The sequence below is a fragment of the Cephus cinctus genome, unplaced genomic scaffold (genome assembly GCF_000341935.2).
Source record: "Cephus cinctus unplaced genomic scaffold, Ccin1 Ccin1_scaffold1709, whole genome shotgun sequence".
Taxonomy (NCBI): Eukaryota; Metazoa; Arthropoda; class Insecta; order Hymenoptera; family Cephidae; genus Cephus; species Cephus cinctus.
The window spans coordinates 141,746-155,729 of NW_014333955.1; the positions used below are offsets into that span (position 1 = coordinate 141,746).

A 13,984-nucleotide genomic window follows, 5' to 3' on the forward strand; every position below is an offset into this window, starting at 1 on the left:
AAAATTGTTTGTGTTAATTGTTTATTAGAAACTTTTGTATACGGAACAAATTTCAATAGATTAACAATGGATAACACTTTCTATTTAATTACAAATTCATCGAAGGCAGGTACTCTGGTTATTTGAACACCAGTTATTAATCTTATCGTATATCGAAATTTACGTTTAATAAATTTGTATATTAATTTTCGGATGCGTCGCGACGTCCTTCTCTAACAATCTTGATAGCTTCATCATGTACAAAGTATCTATCAGAAGCGTAATCGATTCTCTAAACGGCAACCAAGCCATTCTTCTTCTAGACGTCCGTATGTCACGACGCTGGCGTCTCTTCTCTGGACAGGCGTCTAGCTCGTAGACGCAAGCACCTTCGGCACTCGACGCTTGTAGATTTAGCGTCTTTGCAACGTGCATGAAAACAGGCGCCGCAATCGTCGCATCTTGTGACTTTTGTCAGTTGCCATGGAAATATGGGTTCCTTGCAACAGCACAATTCACAAACGAAACCCCTCGCTTGACAGAGCTGACATCGGTCAAAGAAGATTTTCAATAAGAATACGAATTTAATTTTAACTTAAAGGCACATCTTTTACACTTACTTCACATTGAAGAACATGAGAGCAGCAAGCCTGTACTAGGTCACGTAATTTCTCTGGCAAAGAACCCATTTTCACTTGGAGAAAATCTTGTATGGAATAAACGTGACAATCGTTCAGTATATACTGAGGTTCCCTTCTCAAGTCTTCTTGAAGTCTGGCGAGAGAGAATAGATAATGCTTTTGAATCCTGAAGAGTATCACCGTAGACATTAATGAATAGGCAGTAAGAAGTACCTTGTGGCGAATCTACAAGTCAACATGAAATCCTTTAGAAAATACAACTGTGTGCGAAGTATACGCGTGCGCTCAAGCTGCTTCACTCTCCTATAGAGAGATGGATTAAGATCATTCACTTGAAACAATGGATCCACTGTCATTTGATCGAGTAATCTGTATGAAAAATTCGAGACTGGATATCTGGAAATGATATTACCATTTAAAATTTTTGTCATTCACGTCTTGTCAATATACTACAAAGTTTTTCTTGTGATACCTATTGAAGTCCCACTTGGAAAGAATCTTTCCGGGTATCAGCGCCACTTGATTCGTATGACATCCAGTGCAAAAGTATCTTCCTAGATATTCGCAATAGCGAAATCTATTGGAATATTCCACGGCGACTTTCATACCACAACCGGCACATCTGTAGTTTTGCTTGGCTATGAGAATTTTCTTCCTGCGACATAAAACATGTAATAATGACATTTTTTAATTCATATTGTATTACCTAATGAACTTACACTGGCGCCGGATGTGGTGTGAATATAATTTGTGCTCTGGGTGGTGCCCATTCCATCGTACCACGTAATGGAATCGGTTGCGCTGTATCCTCAACTTCCGCTTCGTCAGGGCTGATAGGCCAGCTACTCGGTAGTGGCAGCAACTAGAGTTTTATGATTGTAAAAAATAATTTTAAACAATTTATTGCGTTGTGCCTTTTGCGATCTAAAAAAGGGCCATCAATTTTATACCTGTTGTGGCGCATCTTGTTCCGAAACAAGCCATTCCAGTTCGCTCGCTCTGGGCAACTGTTTCTCACTGAATCTACTGATGAGTGATAGCGCCACACCCTCGGCAGATATTATACTTTTCGTAACGGTGGAGTCTTCTGCGTGCCTCGGAGAAGATCGGCAGAGATCAACTTCGGAATAGAGCGACGCCATCGACACTGACATCCCTGTAGAGTACACGGCTTTCCATCCAAGTAGGACCAGGAAGGATAAATCGTGACATTTTCTACCTACCAGAATTACGCATCTGCAAGATGTTCCTGACGTCTGCCATCTCCATGTTCTCGACGCCGTCTGTTGAGATGCTGTCCGACGGTGTACCTGGGGATGTTGACAACGGACTGATGCTCTGATCCGTGGTAGTTGCTGTAACAATGTTCAATGTTCAGATAAGATACATCATGTTTTTCTAGCATAATTATCTTGTTCATACAAAATATGTCTTACTGTCTGTCTTGCCATCACTCAAAAGGTCACGTGACCAGGTTCCTCTAGTTTTCGCACGCTCTTCCTGTCTTTGACGACGTCTCATCCGTATCCTTTGTTTCAGATTGTTGATCTCCTCGTCGCTCTCCTCAACGCCCTCATCGATGAGACGTAGTTGCCTGTTGCATTTGACTTGCTCAATGGCAGCTATCATGGCCTCAGAAATACTGAAATGTGCGTTCTCCCTGTCCAGTTCAGCGTTCGCCCTGGCGAATCGTGCTGAGGATAAGAAGCTTGTGAGACTCTGACCTTCTAGAGGACGTGGAAAGTATCCTGTAGCCATTGGTTGTACACTGCTACCGCCATCCTCCATGAAGCTCTTCTTCGGGGTTCTCACATCCTTTTGACCTTCCACTTCAAGACCCCAGGGTCCTGTTATTTCTGGAGCGGAGCCTGTCAAGAACGAAGTTTTTCTTTTGGTCTTCCGTTGGGTTTTCATCTGAATGGAATCTTTTGGTGAATTATCTGTCTCCAATTCAACAGATTTTGATGACATTCTGAGATATTCTTTGGACGTCTTCATTGTGTCTTCATAATTGAGTGTGTCAGAACTTCCACTGTTTGAATGTTTGTCTGGATTTTTACACTGAACACCTTTTGCCTTGGTTCTTGATTTTCGCAATGAATTTTTACACTTCGAAGATTTTCCATCCACCACTGATTTTGATCTTTCGTCATTTTTTACTTCGGAGTAGTCAATTTTAATTACATTCGACAACTTATAGTTTACCGAGGTGAAACTCCTATTATTTCTTGTCAATGTGTTTGACGGTTTAGCAGGAGATGAAGGCAATGTGACACTCTCTTCGAAATATTCGTTGGTCTTATTAAGGGTAGGTAAACTGGACCATGTTTTTAGAGATAGATCACAATCCGTTAACTTTTCAATAGTTTCGTTACACGTATTATCACTGAATCTCTTTGAAGGATATTCTTGAACCTCTACATCCACGTTAGATTTGCATGGCTGAGATTGCTGTAGATCAAAAACTTGAATCTTTTCTGTTGTTTCATTCTCTGTGTTATTGAATTTCCATTTTGTCCCAGAGAAATTTATTGGATAGGAAGAGGATCGACGGTGTCTCTTTGGACTATTCTTGGTAAAACCCCAATTGTGTACAAACTGGAATATAATTTTTTATTGAGTAAAGCACAATGTTCAGTGCTTAGAAGAAAACAGATTATTTCATCTCACCAAAGAAGGATCAATCTCCATAAGAAGAGCAGGTTCATTTCTTTCCACTGCCCTAAGACAAACTAAAGTTGCCTCAGCCAAATTTTCTTGGCACAAAAAAGCCCATGGTTCTAAACATGAAAGAAGATGTTCCTTGTCGGACAGCAGCCACGATAACTTATTAGACAGGGTATGATTTTCCAAACTAAAAAACGTACAATAATTGATATCTCATCTAATGAAATTTTATTACAGGTATAACTATGAAAATTACCTTTTATATAGCCAAAGCATATCCTTGCGCGAAGCTATTCTAGGAGGTAAATTTGCTAGGTAATCATCACAATCTTGAGTTGTAGGTGAAGTAGCCAACGACGGTTGAAGCCAATTCAGTCCCTGAATGAAGATCCAACAGTCTGGCTCACCCTTATTAAAAATACCAATTATAAATATACACTGTTGAATACGATCTATCTTATATCTTACCAAAGGATTAAAAACTCGACATCCATGCTTGAATATCTGTTCCAGGATACCATGCAGTCTATTAAGACCACCATACACATTCCAAACATTGGACAATCCACTGACTAATAGTCCTTCAACAGTTGATCTAAGTGCCTGCAGCAACTGCCACTGTTCTTTAGTCTGAGAATCCTCGTACATTTTGGCTATAAAAAATGAAGACATCTGTAATAGAACTGTGGCAATTCTATCAGAGTATTGGGTCACACATTCTTATTATCAAGAAGAGTGAATCATAGGAGCATAGTACAATCTTTCCTTCATAGAAAAATATATTTAACTGCACATTGATAAAACTAGGAGGGGCTTCTGCATGCATCTTGATAAAACTTCAATCTAATTCCTCAAGTTATCTGTTTATATACCTTCTTCATTTACGTATATCGTAACGAAATGCACACTGTGAGATAACTAGTAACGTTATGTCCTCCTATTTGAATCGTTGATTTACTCCTGTCACTATTCGTAACGACTCCAGAGGCGGCTGAAACACTACATTTTGGTATACCAAGTGCACATACATATTATGTATATCAAGTGCAGTGTAACTAGTATGTATAGAAAATAAGTATAACGGGTTGCCTATTACAATAGACGATTAAACCTATCAACCTATTGTAAGCTTTTATCAGGGTAGTCCCTGGTGATGGGTAACATATCATACAGCGATAAATATTTTGTTTTCTATTGTACTGCCATCTATGTGCTTGATTGTAAAGGTTCTAGATTTGACTAATGTCATGTTAACCATCTATTCCTATTTATAGTGGGGGGTCTCCCTGGCTCTGTCGGTGAAACAGATTTGACCTGTACATCCTGTGTCTAGCAACATTTAATAAAAATTCTTAGAATGCATCAAAATTTCTAAGCGATATAGATCTTAATTATAATCAAGTAAAAGTCAGCGAAGTGAACTTTTATAATAAATTTGGAAATTGCAAACGCTACCCCTGATTCAGTTGTACGGGGTGGTGTTTTTCCAAAATAGAATATCGCGTTTGCGTTTTGGTAGCTGTCAGATTCAGTAAGAACTTGTATACTTTGTTTTTAGGACTTTGTTGTGTCGGTAGATTTTCTTCAATTGTCCGACACTGTTGAGTAAGTTTTCTTGTTCTTGGGTTTCATATATGCTTCTTGACCCAGGTAGAAGGAGTTATTACATTGGCTCTGTCAATCTTGTTTCTAAGGAGAAAAATATAATTTTGAGGTTATGTTGTGCTGGACTTTTGACGTAGATTGCACGAGTTATTTAGAGAAAATACTATTTTGAGCAATGCCCATTTAAATAATGACCTTGCTGGATTATACCAGATATATTCAATGCCATAAATTTATTACTTGATTTTTTGGATGTTCCGTTGAATTATACTTCATAATATTTTCTTGTTTTACTCCGTTTATTTCATTGTATGCATTTTTTGAATTACAAATGGTTCATTGTATTGTGCTTTGCTTTATTGTCTTGAATTTATTTGATTTCTATGTAATTGTAGTCAGTAATCATCGTATCATCTTGATTAGAAATATTGAAGCATATATGTTAAATTAATTTAGTATTTGACGCAGTGTTTGTAATTTGGAGATTAAACAGAAATGAAAACGATTTTAGTCAAGCATATTTACTGTATTCCAACCATATATACTGTACATTCATATTCATATTCATTTTTATTAATACAGTACATTATGGTCAAGAATGAACAAACTAATGTGAACTTTGTATAAGTGTTAATTTAAATAAGAGATTGCAATATTGTTACTGTTTGGCATTGCATTTTTCCCCATTATTTTTCCTATAAATCTTGTAAATATTATATTGTAAGCTTGCTAATAGAGATTTCCGCAAGTCGATACGCAAAAAGTTATTAATAGTTATTCTTGATATCCGTGACGAGCATTTTCTACGCGGACAATTACACCTATGTATATTAAATCAATGTACATATTTATATTTTTAAACCATTGCAATTTTAATCCGGTATCGTTGATTTCAAAAACGGTGAACAAAGAGAATGAATTAGAAAAAAAAAATACGTAAAAATAATAATGAACCAGTAATGGCTATATGGCTACTTTTGGGATTTGGCCAAAGTCAAAGAGAGAATGCGCATTGGTTCGAAATTAGACTAGGAGTTTTCTCGCAGTTTTCACGCAAGCGTTTATCCATTCACATGGAAGACGCTGACGTTTGTTTTCGCGAGCAAAAAAGTCCTAAGGATGTTCGGCAATAAAATTCAATCGGTTTGGATAGAACAATCTGAGATACCAAATTATTATCAACACCCCATTTGCCACATGTACACAATATGTTATTTTTCTTTGTCTTTAAGTAAAATATCTATTTTAATATTACATCTTTTAATCTGTTCCAATCAGATGCAAACGGAGAATGATGGTGAAACGCAGCAAATCCTTATCACCGGAGCCGTCAAGCAGCAGCGAGTCAAAGCGGCCAAAAATTGTCGAGGATGGCCAAACAAACGGAAGGATGGCACATCCAAATATGTTGGACTTGTCCGACGACGTTTTATTAAATATAATGAAGTATTTGAATCCTCAGGATCTGATGTCGTTGAGCTCGTAAGCCCACAAGAATTGCATTTACATGGGGAATTCCCCAGTGACGATTAAATTTTGACTTCGATATTCAATTTCGCAGATGCTGCCAACGATTGGATCAAGTCACTCAGGACAGAACTTTATGGGCCAATGTTGATTTTCGATCGAGAAGCATGTTACTTCACGAACTCGAAAAATACGTAAAGTTCCTGCAACCATTGACAACCAGTCTTGCCATACGCGGTAATCAGGATCCAGAAAAGTTCACGGGACTCAGTCAAAGTTTCTTTAATGCCATTAAAGTTGTTTGTAATCAGCTGAAAGAACTCATCATTGAGGATTATTGCATCGATGGTAATAAAGTAAGTACAAACTTTTCTATTGTTATTGCCATGCACTTCTATATCACTGCACTTTCTTTGTACAGATTCAAATAACGGATTTTCCAACCATGATCGAGAAGCTTTCCTTAAAAGGAAGTATGATGTGTCACTTACAGAGTAACAAGTCCTATTTCTTCAAGATAGACGTTCACATGCCGAATTTAACGGTAATCCATATTGCCTTATGAAATCTTTGATCAGTGGGCATTTAAAATATTACTTATTTTCTCCTGTTTTTACAGTGTTTAATACTTAGCAATTGTCAATGGTTCACACCGCACTCGTTGCTTGTAATCAGCAAAATACCGAAACTCAAAGAATTACGATTAGATTCGTGTCATCGACTGGGCGAGTGCGTAGCTTATGCCAGTCTTGCAACAAGATTTGGATTTAAGACATTAGAGGTAATTCAGATATCTACAAAATTAAAAAGAACAAAATAATGAACATCCGTTGAACATGTATTTCATCAGATTTTAGACTTGCGGGATACGGCTTTAGGTGACAGCGAAATTTGCTGCTTCAGCAGCACCAAGACTTTGACGCATCTTTACCTGGAATGTCCACCGATATTGAGAAATGCTGAGTCGGCAGAGCAGCAGCAACAACAGCAGCAGCAGCAGCAAGAACGACTTCAGCGGCAAGCTGCGCAAAGACCAGTTTTCGAGGATCGAAATCTTGTACAGGTACAACAGAATAGAGAAGAGAAAATAAGAATGAAGAATCCAAATAATTATCTTGCAGTTCCTTGTGGAGGACGAATTTCTCTGGGAAAATTTCGAGCGTTGTCTCATATCCGACAGAGCCATATGTGCATTAGGTAGTTACGTGTGCGATCGAAGAGTTCAAAATTCTATAGAAGATGTTGTAGTTATTGAAGAGGACAGACGGATCTTCAATAACCCACATTTACGAACGCTCGTTGTCAGGTAAAGGAAGACAATTTTTTAAAAGAAACCCAAAAGCTACTCCCTTCTTCGTTCATACTCAGTAATGTATTCTGTTCCCCGTGAATCTTACTTGAAATTTTCATTTTCAGACATTACCCTCGAGTGACAAATCACAGTTTAGTCCATTTGGCACTAAATGCATCCAGTTTGGAATATCTGGACGTGACTGGCACAGCAGTCACGAAGGATGGTGTTCAAATGTTCAAATCACAAAAGACCAATGTGAAGGTTGTTTCATCATTCGATGAGACATAATCCCGTAAAACATTAGCGGGGCCCACAAAAATATCTCAGACGAGGAGGAAAACAGGTAGAGGGGTTCAGGAAGATGAAAATTCTAGGGCGACGTAAGTCGGGGATTCCTCGACGGTTCGCAGAGATCCGAATTATTTTCTGCGTTGAAAGCGCCGTCTGATGTTGGCTCCTTCGTGAATTCTCGGAACGTCTTGGGAAGTAATTAGATTCTTTCAATATAATAAGAATAATAATCATAATTTTATTCAGAAGGATCCAGTTCTGTGCTTCCTGACGCGTCGAGCGCGCCTTGAATCACGAAACATCCTGTATACTATGCAATGAGTAATTTAAAAAAAAATTAAGTAGCCACGACCATTCGATATTACTTGGGTCGCTCGAGTATTCGATAAAATAAATTAGAGAGAGAGGGAGAGTGGGAGAGAGAGGAAGTTAAGGATAAAATTAATGAAGAGAAAGGCGCGTGAAGAAAATATGTGCCCGAAGGATGCTGTGACGAGGACCAAGTCAGGTTCGTTGTAAATACAAGATCTTACGCTTTATACAATTCTGTAGTATAATTGTAAGTTCTTGCAGGGCGAAGATATCCAGTCGGAGTCTTAAAAAATTTCGTTACACTTTGTTGTTATTCTTCAAGCAATGTTAATATATTCTCTTTGCTAGATACAAATGGGACGAAGAGAGAGGAAGGAAAGGGGAGGTGCAAAAATGTGCTCTTTTTTTAATAAAAGAAACGTAAAAGTATCTCAGAAAACGCGCGACATAATAGTTATACAAATCAAATGCAACCACCTAAAGTTAGCCTGTTCATATGATTTCTGTGGTAGAATCATCTTCAGATAGTGCATTTGTATTGAAGAAGCCTGTGTAGTATATACTTGGTTATATATATTTGCTATATAAAATATGACGGTAATGTAATATTTATACAATGGTAGAATTGTAAATAATTATTACATTACTGTCAGACAGTACGTATATGCTGACACATGATTAAGGGTAATGGCTGTATCCAAGGATCACTTCAAGACATTGTATTTTTATGCCAATTGAAGAAAATGAGAAAGGAGGAAATGAAGTGGAAAATTTGTTTATTCCTAAATGGTTAACATTGTACGACTTAGATCGCATGATTCCATTTTAAAAATTCGATAGCTGACACGTTTGTGTCAAATCTTATTCAATGTAAGAAAATTGCCGTTGATAGTACAATCATAACTGGTATCACAATTGTGACGTGTTTGTGCACTTAATACAGTTGAATAATTTGTATAACGATACTGCAAACTGTCAACCCGACTACATGCTTTGTTCAATAAGTTTTGTATCCAATAAAAAAAAATAAAGAATCTGTCTATTGTCACTTGAAAGTATATTCGATGAGGCACGCAACTTCTCAATACCTGCAGATTATAAGCGTCAGAGACATGCAACAGCTTTGCGTATTTGGAAAAAGCAGGTCAATCTGTGTCGTGGGCGAACTTCCTCACCACCGAGTGAAACAACAGTGTGAAGCGAGGGAGGAAATATAGAGTTCATTGTGGAAAACTAACCATTCCACGCGTGATTATGGAAACAGATAACAGTGGTGGTCAGTTGCTGTCGTACAAGTCCTGCGGTAAGGGTGGTGGGTGCGGGAGAGTCATGCACGTGAGTCTCTATTGTTATCTTTGTGGGGTTTTAGCACAAACACTACAGTTAGATAAAATATTATACACGTATCCCGAGCGTTGGTAAGTAACTTGAGCAACTGCAAAACTTTGAAACTTTGTATGACTGCAGATTCACTTTTAAGTGTCAATAGACGCGTCTTGCATTGTTCTCAGTCTTCTGTTTTTTGTTTCCTTTGTCGACTGAATTAAACGACACGAAATCTCTGCGAAAAATTTGCAAGCGGTTTCAAGTCGATTATTTATCTTGTTCATTTTCATTTCAAGATTATTTCTTCAAAAATGATGTTGACTCTCAGGCGCAGCTTTTGTTCTCACCGTGGTCCTCGAGTATGTTTTGTGGCTGTTTAAATTAAGTATCAATAATATAACCTGAAAAAATTTTTCAATTTCCCGCCTGTTGAATGACAGTCAATTAGCTTTTCAACGTGGAACAAGAGTTTTCAAAGGAAGACAAAGTCTGACTCATGTTATGAGCGTTTTCGTGTTCCTGAAGGTCTGATGGAATCTTGCGATTTGAAAAATGGCATGCGACTTGTTTGCGAATACAAACCTTCTTGCGTTACCACTGTTGGTTGTTTTTTGCCAGCTGGATCAATGTATGAAATGCCGGAAGAACGCGGCGCAGCTTTATTTATGGAACATCTTATCTTTCGAGTGATAATTCTATGCTGCACGACCTTCTTAATCAAGATCGCCAAGTGATATTCATAACATTTATTTCGTTCGTGCTTTCAGAGAACAAGATGCAGAAAGCAGGAACAGTTGGAATTGGAACTCGAGAAAATTGGTGGAAAATTGGCTGCACTGGCTACGAGAGACATTTTTCTATTTTATGGAACGTCACCGTCTTGCGACACTGAGAAAATCGTTGAACTTCTGGCAGACGTTGTTTTGAACGGTATCACGTGTAAGCTAATCAGTCTTTATTTTTATACAACAAAATTCACTGCATCCTCATAAATATGAAATGTCGTTGATCCAGGTGACGAGGATGTAATAAAGGAACGTTTTGTGATTTTGCGTGAACTTGCCGAAATGGAAACGGATTACGAAGGAGTAGTTATGGATTATTTGCAAGATATTGCTTATCAGGGTACAGAATTATCGAAAAGTATCTATCCCGAAAGTTGTATCATCAAGTAACGTTTAATTAATGGCATAATCAATTATACAATTCGATCGTGTATACACAGAAGTCTTTTTCAACAGAAATTTGTGTGCGGAACACGTAAACAATTTTCGTGAACGACTGTTTCAACCCTGTTTCATGACTATGGTCTCTACTGGTGGCACTTCACTTTGCGAAATTCAAAGAATGGCGAGCAAGTATTTCATAGGAGTAGAACAAGACAGTGAGCCAATACCAGGCGATTGTAGAATGAAGTATTTTGCATCAGGGTCACCATTCAGATATTCAGGTGCACGTTATATTTATGCTACTGTCAAAGTTCAACATTCTTACAAAAAATAATTTTTTTACGTGATCTGTACGCATTATCAGGATCTGAATTAAGGCTTCGAGATGACGACGAAAAATTTGCATGTGTAGCTGTGGCAATTGAAGGTCCAGGATATGCAAAATGCCAAGATCACTGCACATTGACTGTAGCTAAAGAAATAATGGGATCCTGGGACATGAGTTATGGCACGTTTTATTTATTGAAAATATAAATATTTTTTACCAAGCGTCCCACTCGCCAATGAAGAAAATAGTTAATCTATTAATCGTACAGGTGGCGGCAGTAACAACGCGCCATATTTGGCAGTCGAAGCATTCAAAACTCATTTGTGTTACTCCTATAAATCATTCAATTTTGGATGGGGCTGTACTGGACTTTGGGGATGTTATTTTATTTGTCATAAATATAACTTAGACGTTAGTTTAATTTTTATCATACTTTTATTATATTTTAATATGGTAACAAATCTGTATGTCAGTCTCTTGTCATGGTCCTTGATGTAACAGGATATGATGTTACTGATCCAAAGCGAATGGAAGAGGTTATGTACTACTATCACCAAAAAGGAAGTCGAACGTGCTGTTAATCAATGTCGGACTCAAGAATTGACAAGAATAACTAATTCAGTTGACAGATTTTTTGACATTTCACTTTGTCTCTTTCGTCACGGTCGCTACGAGTCTCTCACTGACAGACTCGCGAAATATGAGGTAATAGATAGAATTTTTTAACAATCACCTGTCAACTAATTTGTGCGTTTTTTTTTTAAAGAATGTCTCTGTCGACATGATTCGAAATGTCGCAAACGAATATATATACGATCGATGCCCTGCAGTCGTAGCCACTGGACCAATCGAAAATCTTCCTGACTATTGGCAAATACGAGCTGCAATGCATTCGCTTCATCATTGACAGTGATGAATTAGAAAAGAATATGTTCCAGGAACGAAGGAGATTCGTGAGGCGAAAAATGTCTTTTCTCTAATATGATTTTCTGGACGTCATTGAAGAATCGTCATTTAAGAATTATCCCAAGATTTTGTCAGAGTAATAGGAAATACACGCACGAATGGAGTTTCCGGTTCTATATGAAAAATCCGAACATGACGTTCTTTTTAGAGAACAGGGGATCCCACTTCCTTTACTTGTCACTTGATTAATTCCGATTACAACATATTTACAAAGCATTCTGCGGTTGCATTGTGTGCCAGGGAGGATATAAGTAACAAACGTTGATAAGCTTTATCGTATATTTAATATGTGATTCGCCATGAAACTGTACTCATTTTACGATAGTCCTTTACGGCGTAGCATGGTCTCCTAGTTCTAATAACACAATGTGAAATATTATGTGTTAATCATACAGAGCATTCATAAGTTTTTATGATAAAAATCAATTGTTAAATTGAATAAAAATCAGCTGTTGAATAATACAAAAATACAAAGGTAAGCCACGTTTAATAGAAAATCTGAATGTTTGTTTATCATTTATATTGAGAACTGTAGTCTTGTTAAAAAAATAAATTTTTATGATTTTATAATATACGCATTATATTTATAGTGTGTTAATCAAGTGTCAAGCAGTAACAATAACATTGTTTTTTTATCATTCAGACAAGTTATTAATCCTGTATTTGATTCTTCATCAAAGTGAGATTACAGACTGATGGATGATTAAGTGTATATAAATTCAATGACAATGAACTTTTCCTGGATGATAGATCATAGTTAGTATATCAAAACAAAAAGATATAATTATATACTCTATTCCACAGACTTGGTATAGCAATGGCTATGGAGAGCGTCAAAGTAACCAACCCTGCTGCTGTCAGTGACGAGAAAATAGAAATTACAACGAACGATGGTGAAAAATCAAAAACTGACATTTTACAACCAGTAATCGAACAACCCATTATAAAGGATACTGTTTTGACAATTGATACTACGGATAAACGAAGATATGGCGTCCCAGCAAGACAACCAGTTTCCTATGCGGCAAAGAAAACAGTTGCACAGGGAATGATGGACGTGGCGTTAATTACTGCAAACGCGAATCAACTTCGTTATTTAATTGAATTTCAAAGGCACAGTCCGACATTTTTCGTCAGTGTGTTTCTCATAGTAGTCAGTTTACTACTTCAGGTTTGTATCATGAGCATTAAAATTTCAAAGAGAAATTATTTGCTCATTTCTTTTTTCTTATATTGAATTATAATCCGTTTTGTCATTACTTCAGATTGCAGTGGGCGTAAGCCTAATTTTCAAAGGCCGTTTTGACATGAAGGGAGAATCGAAATTCGCGCATGCTCGCAGAATAAATAATTATGTAGTATCTGGTGTTTTTATGATAACAATAATTAACGTCTTCATCGCATCTTTCAACATCAGTACACCGCCAGCAATAATGACGTTTCAGCCACCACCACCACCACAAATAACCGCACGTCCAACATTTACGCCACCGATAGGCCTATTATAAGACTTCCTTCATTACCAAATAAAGAATCAATATTGTGTTTCAATGTTATTATTCTTCCTTTTCTGGTATCCTTATTTATGACCAATGCAGTAAAAAAAGGAAAAATCAGTTGCACAACAATTTTGAACATTCGAAACATTGAATAAAGCTTTCAAAATTTTATTAAACATTGGATTGTGACTTACATTCCAAATTTATACAAAATATAAAATTGAGGCTCAATCAAAATCCCGCAAAATATACGGAGTAGATAAAAATTGAATTGAAATTACAGAATATCGAAAATAAACTACGTTCAAATTGAATTATTAATAAATTAGGTGTTTGGAACATTAAAATAATTAATTAAATCAATAAAATAAAACATTAACACTTAGAAATTGGAAATTCTGGCCAAGCATATTTAGAAATACTGTAAGTTGCCCAAAATT

General features: G+C 36.9%; 4 protein-coding genes across 12 annotated transcripts; 3 read left to right on the forward strand and 1 right to left on the reverse strand.

The window, feature by feature from the left end:
- Positions 1-75: 75 nt before the first annotated feature.
- Positions 76-4,437, reverse strand: LOC107273545 (run domain Beclin-1-interacting and cysteine-rich domain-containing protein). Of its 2 annotated transcripts, none has more exons than XM_015751862.2 (12): positions 4,160-4,437; positions 3,756-3,940; positions 3,544-3,695; positions 3,291-3,474; positions 2,057-3,218; positions 1,844-1,975; positions 1,571-1,776; positions 1,340-1,482; positions 1,093-1,275; positions 834-1,016; positions 600-753; positions 76-523 (listed from the first exon to the last, which is right to left on the reverse strand). In XM_015751862.2, the coding sequence occupies exons 2-12, from the start codon at positions 3,933-3,935 to the stop codon at positions 314-316; spliced, it is 2,889 nt and encodes a 962-aa protein (XP_015607348.1). In that variant the 5' UTR covers positions 3,936-3,940; positions 4,160-4,437; the 3' UTR covers positions 76-313. The 2 variants fall into 2 exon arrangements, with proteins under 2 accessions (XP_015607348.1, XP_015607347.1); XM_015751861.2 differs by having other exon boundaries at positions 1,571-1,791.
- A 190-nt stretch (positions 4,438-4,627) lies between these two features.
- LOC107273547 lies at positions 4,628-9,304 on the forward strand. Of its 3 annotated transcripts, none has more exons than XM_015751870.2 (8): positions 4,628-4,818; positions 6,171-6,374; positions 6,454-6,715; positions 6,781-6,903; positions 6,979-7,140; positions 7,210-7,422; positions 7,481-7,665; positions 7,776-9,304. In XM_015751870.2, exons 2-8 carry the CDS (start codon positions 6,184-6,186, stop codon positions 7,939-7,941), a joined length of 1,302 nt encoding a protein of 433 aa, XP_015607356.1. In that variant the 5' UTR covers positions 4,628-4,818; positions 6,171-6,183; the 3' UTR covers positions 7,942-9,304. The 3 variants fall into 3 exon arrangements, with proteins under 3 accessions (XP_015607356.1, XP_015607355.1, XP_015607353.1); XM_015751869.2 differs by having other exon boundaries at positions 4,630-4,892; XM_015751867.2 differs by lacking the exon at positions 4,628-4,818 and adding an exon at positions 5,915-6,091.
- Positions 9,305-9,429: 125 nt separating this feature from the next.
- LOC107273540 (cytochrome b-c1 complex subunit 1, mitochondrial) lies at positions 9,430-12,022 on the forward strand. Of its 5 annotated transcripts, none has more exons than XM_025090893.1 (10): positions 9,430-9,941; positions 10,023-10,107; positions 10,201-10,268; positions 10,350-10,521; positions 10,597-10,753; positions 10,824-11,032; positions 11,116-11,259; positions 11,348-11,490; positions 11,581-11,784; positions 11,846-12,022. In XM_025090893.1, exons 1-10 carry the CDS (start codon positions 9,894-9,896, stop codon positions 11,984-11,986), a joined length of 1,371 nt encoding a protein of 456 aa, XP_024946661.1. In that variant the 5' UTR covers positions 9,430-9,893; the 3' UTR covers positions 11,987-12,022. The 5 variants fall into 5 exon arrangements, with proteins under 5 accessions (XP_024946661.1, XP_024946660.1, XP_024946664.1 ...); XM_025090892.1 differs by having other exon boundaries at positions 9,430-9,674; positions 9,879-9,941; positions 10,023-10,268; XM_025090896.1 differs by lacking the exons at positions 10,023-10,107; positions 10,201-10,268 and having other exon boundaries at positions 9,430-9,674; positions 9,879-9,941.
- LOC107273548 (ninjurin-1) lies at positions 11,870-13,596 on the forward strand. 2 transcript variants are annotated; one of them, XM_025090897.1, is made up of 3 exons: positions 11,870-12,028; positions 12,850-13,216; positions 13,311-13,596. In XM_025090897.1, exons 1-3 carry the CDS (start codon positions 12,009-12,011, stop codon positions 13,551-13,553), a joined length of 630 nt encoding a protein of 209 aa, XP_024946665.1. In that variant the 5' UTR covers positions 11,870-12,008; the 3' UTR covers positions 13,554-13,596. The 2 variants fall into 2 exon arrangements, with proteins under 2 accessions (XP_024946665.1, XP_015607357.1); XM_015751871.2 differs by lacking the exon at positions 11,870-12,028 and adding an exon at positions 12,062-12,520.
- The last annotated feature ends 388 nt before the right edge of the window (positions 13,597-13,984 follow it).

Bases quoted from the DNA above. Each gene is read 5' to 3' on its own strand.
- LOC107273545 (XM_015751861.2), bottom strand. From the start codon at position 3,935: ATGTACGAGGATTCTCAGACTAAAGAACAGTGGCAGTTGCTGCAGGCA. The intron at 1,276-1,339 runs GTAAGTTCATTA...TTTATGTCGCAG, and splicing joins ACACCACATCCGGCGCCAGT to GAAGAAAATTCTCATAGCCA. The intron at 754-833 runs GTACTTCTTACT...CTCTCTCGCCAG, and splicing joins ACTTGTAGATTCGCCACAAG to ACTTCAAGAAGACTTGAGAA.
- LOC107273547 (XM_015751867.2), top strand. From the start codon at position 6,012: ATGTTCGGCAATAAAATTCAATCGGTTTGGATAGAACAATCTGAGATA. The intron at 7,141-7,209 runs GTAATTCAGATA...GTATTTCATCAG, and splicing joins TTGGATTTAAGACATTAGAG to ATTTTAGACTTGCGGGATAC. The intron at 7,666-7,775 runs GTAAAGGAAGAC...TTTCATTTTCAG, and splicing joins TTACGAACGCTCGTTGTCAG to ACATTACCCTCGAGTGACAA.
- LOC107273540 (XM_025090892.1), top strand. From the start codon at position 9,894: ATGATGTTGACTCTCAGGCGCAGCTTTTGTTCTCACCGTGGTCCTCGA. The intron at 9,942-10,022 runs GTATGTTTTGTG...GTTGAATGACAG, and splicing joins GTTCTCACCGTGGTCCTCGA to TCAATTAGCTTTTCAACGTG. The intron at 11,491-11,580 runs GTTAGTTTAATT...TTGATGTAACAG, and splicing joins GTCATAAATATAACTTAGAC to GATATGATGTTACTGATCCA.
- LOC107273548 (XM_025090897.1), top strand. From the start codon at position 12,009: ATGTTCCAGGAACGAAGGAG. The intron at 12,029-12,849 runs ATTCGTGAGGCG...TCTATTCCACAG, and splicing joins ATGTTCCAGGAACGAAGGAG to ACTTGGTATAGCAATGGCTA. The intron at 13,217-13,310 runs GTTTGTATCATG...TCATTACTTCAG, and splicing joins TAGTCAGTTTACTACTTCAG to ATTGCAGTGGGCGTAAGCCT.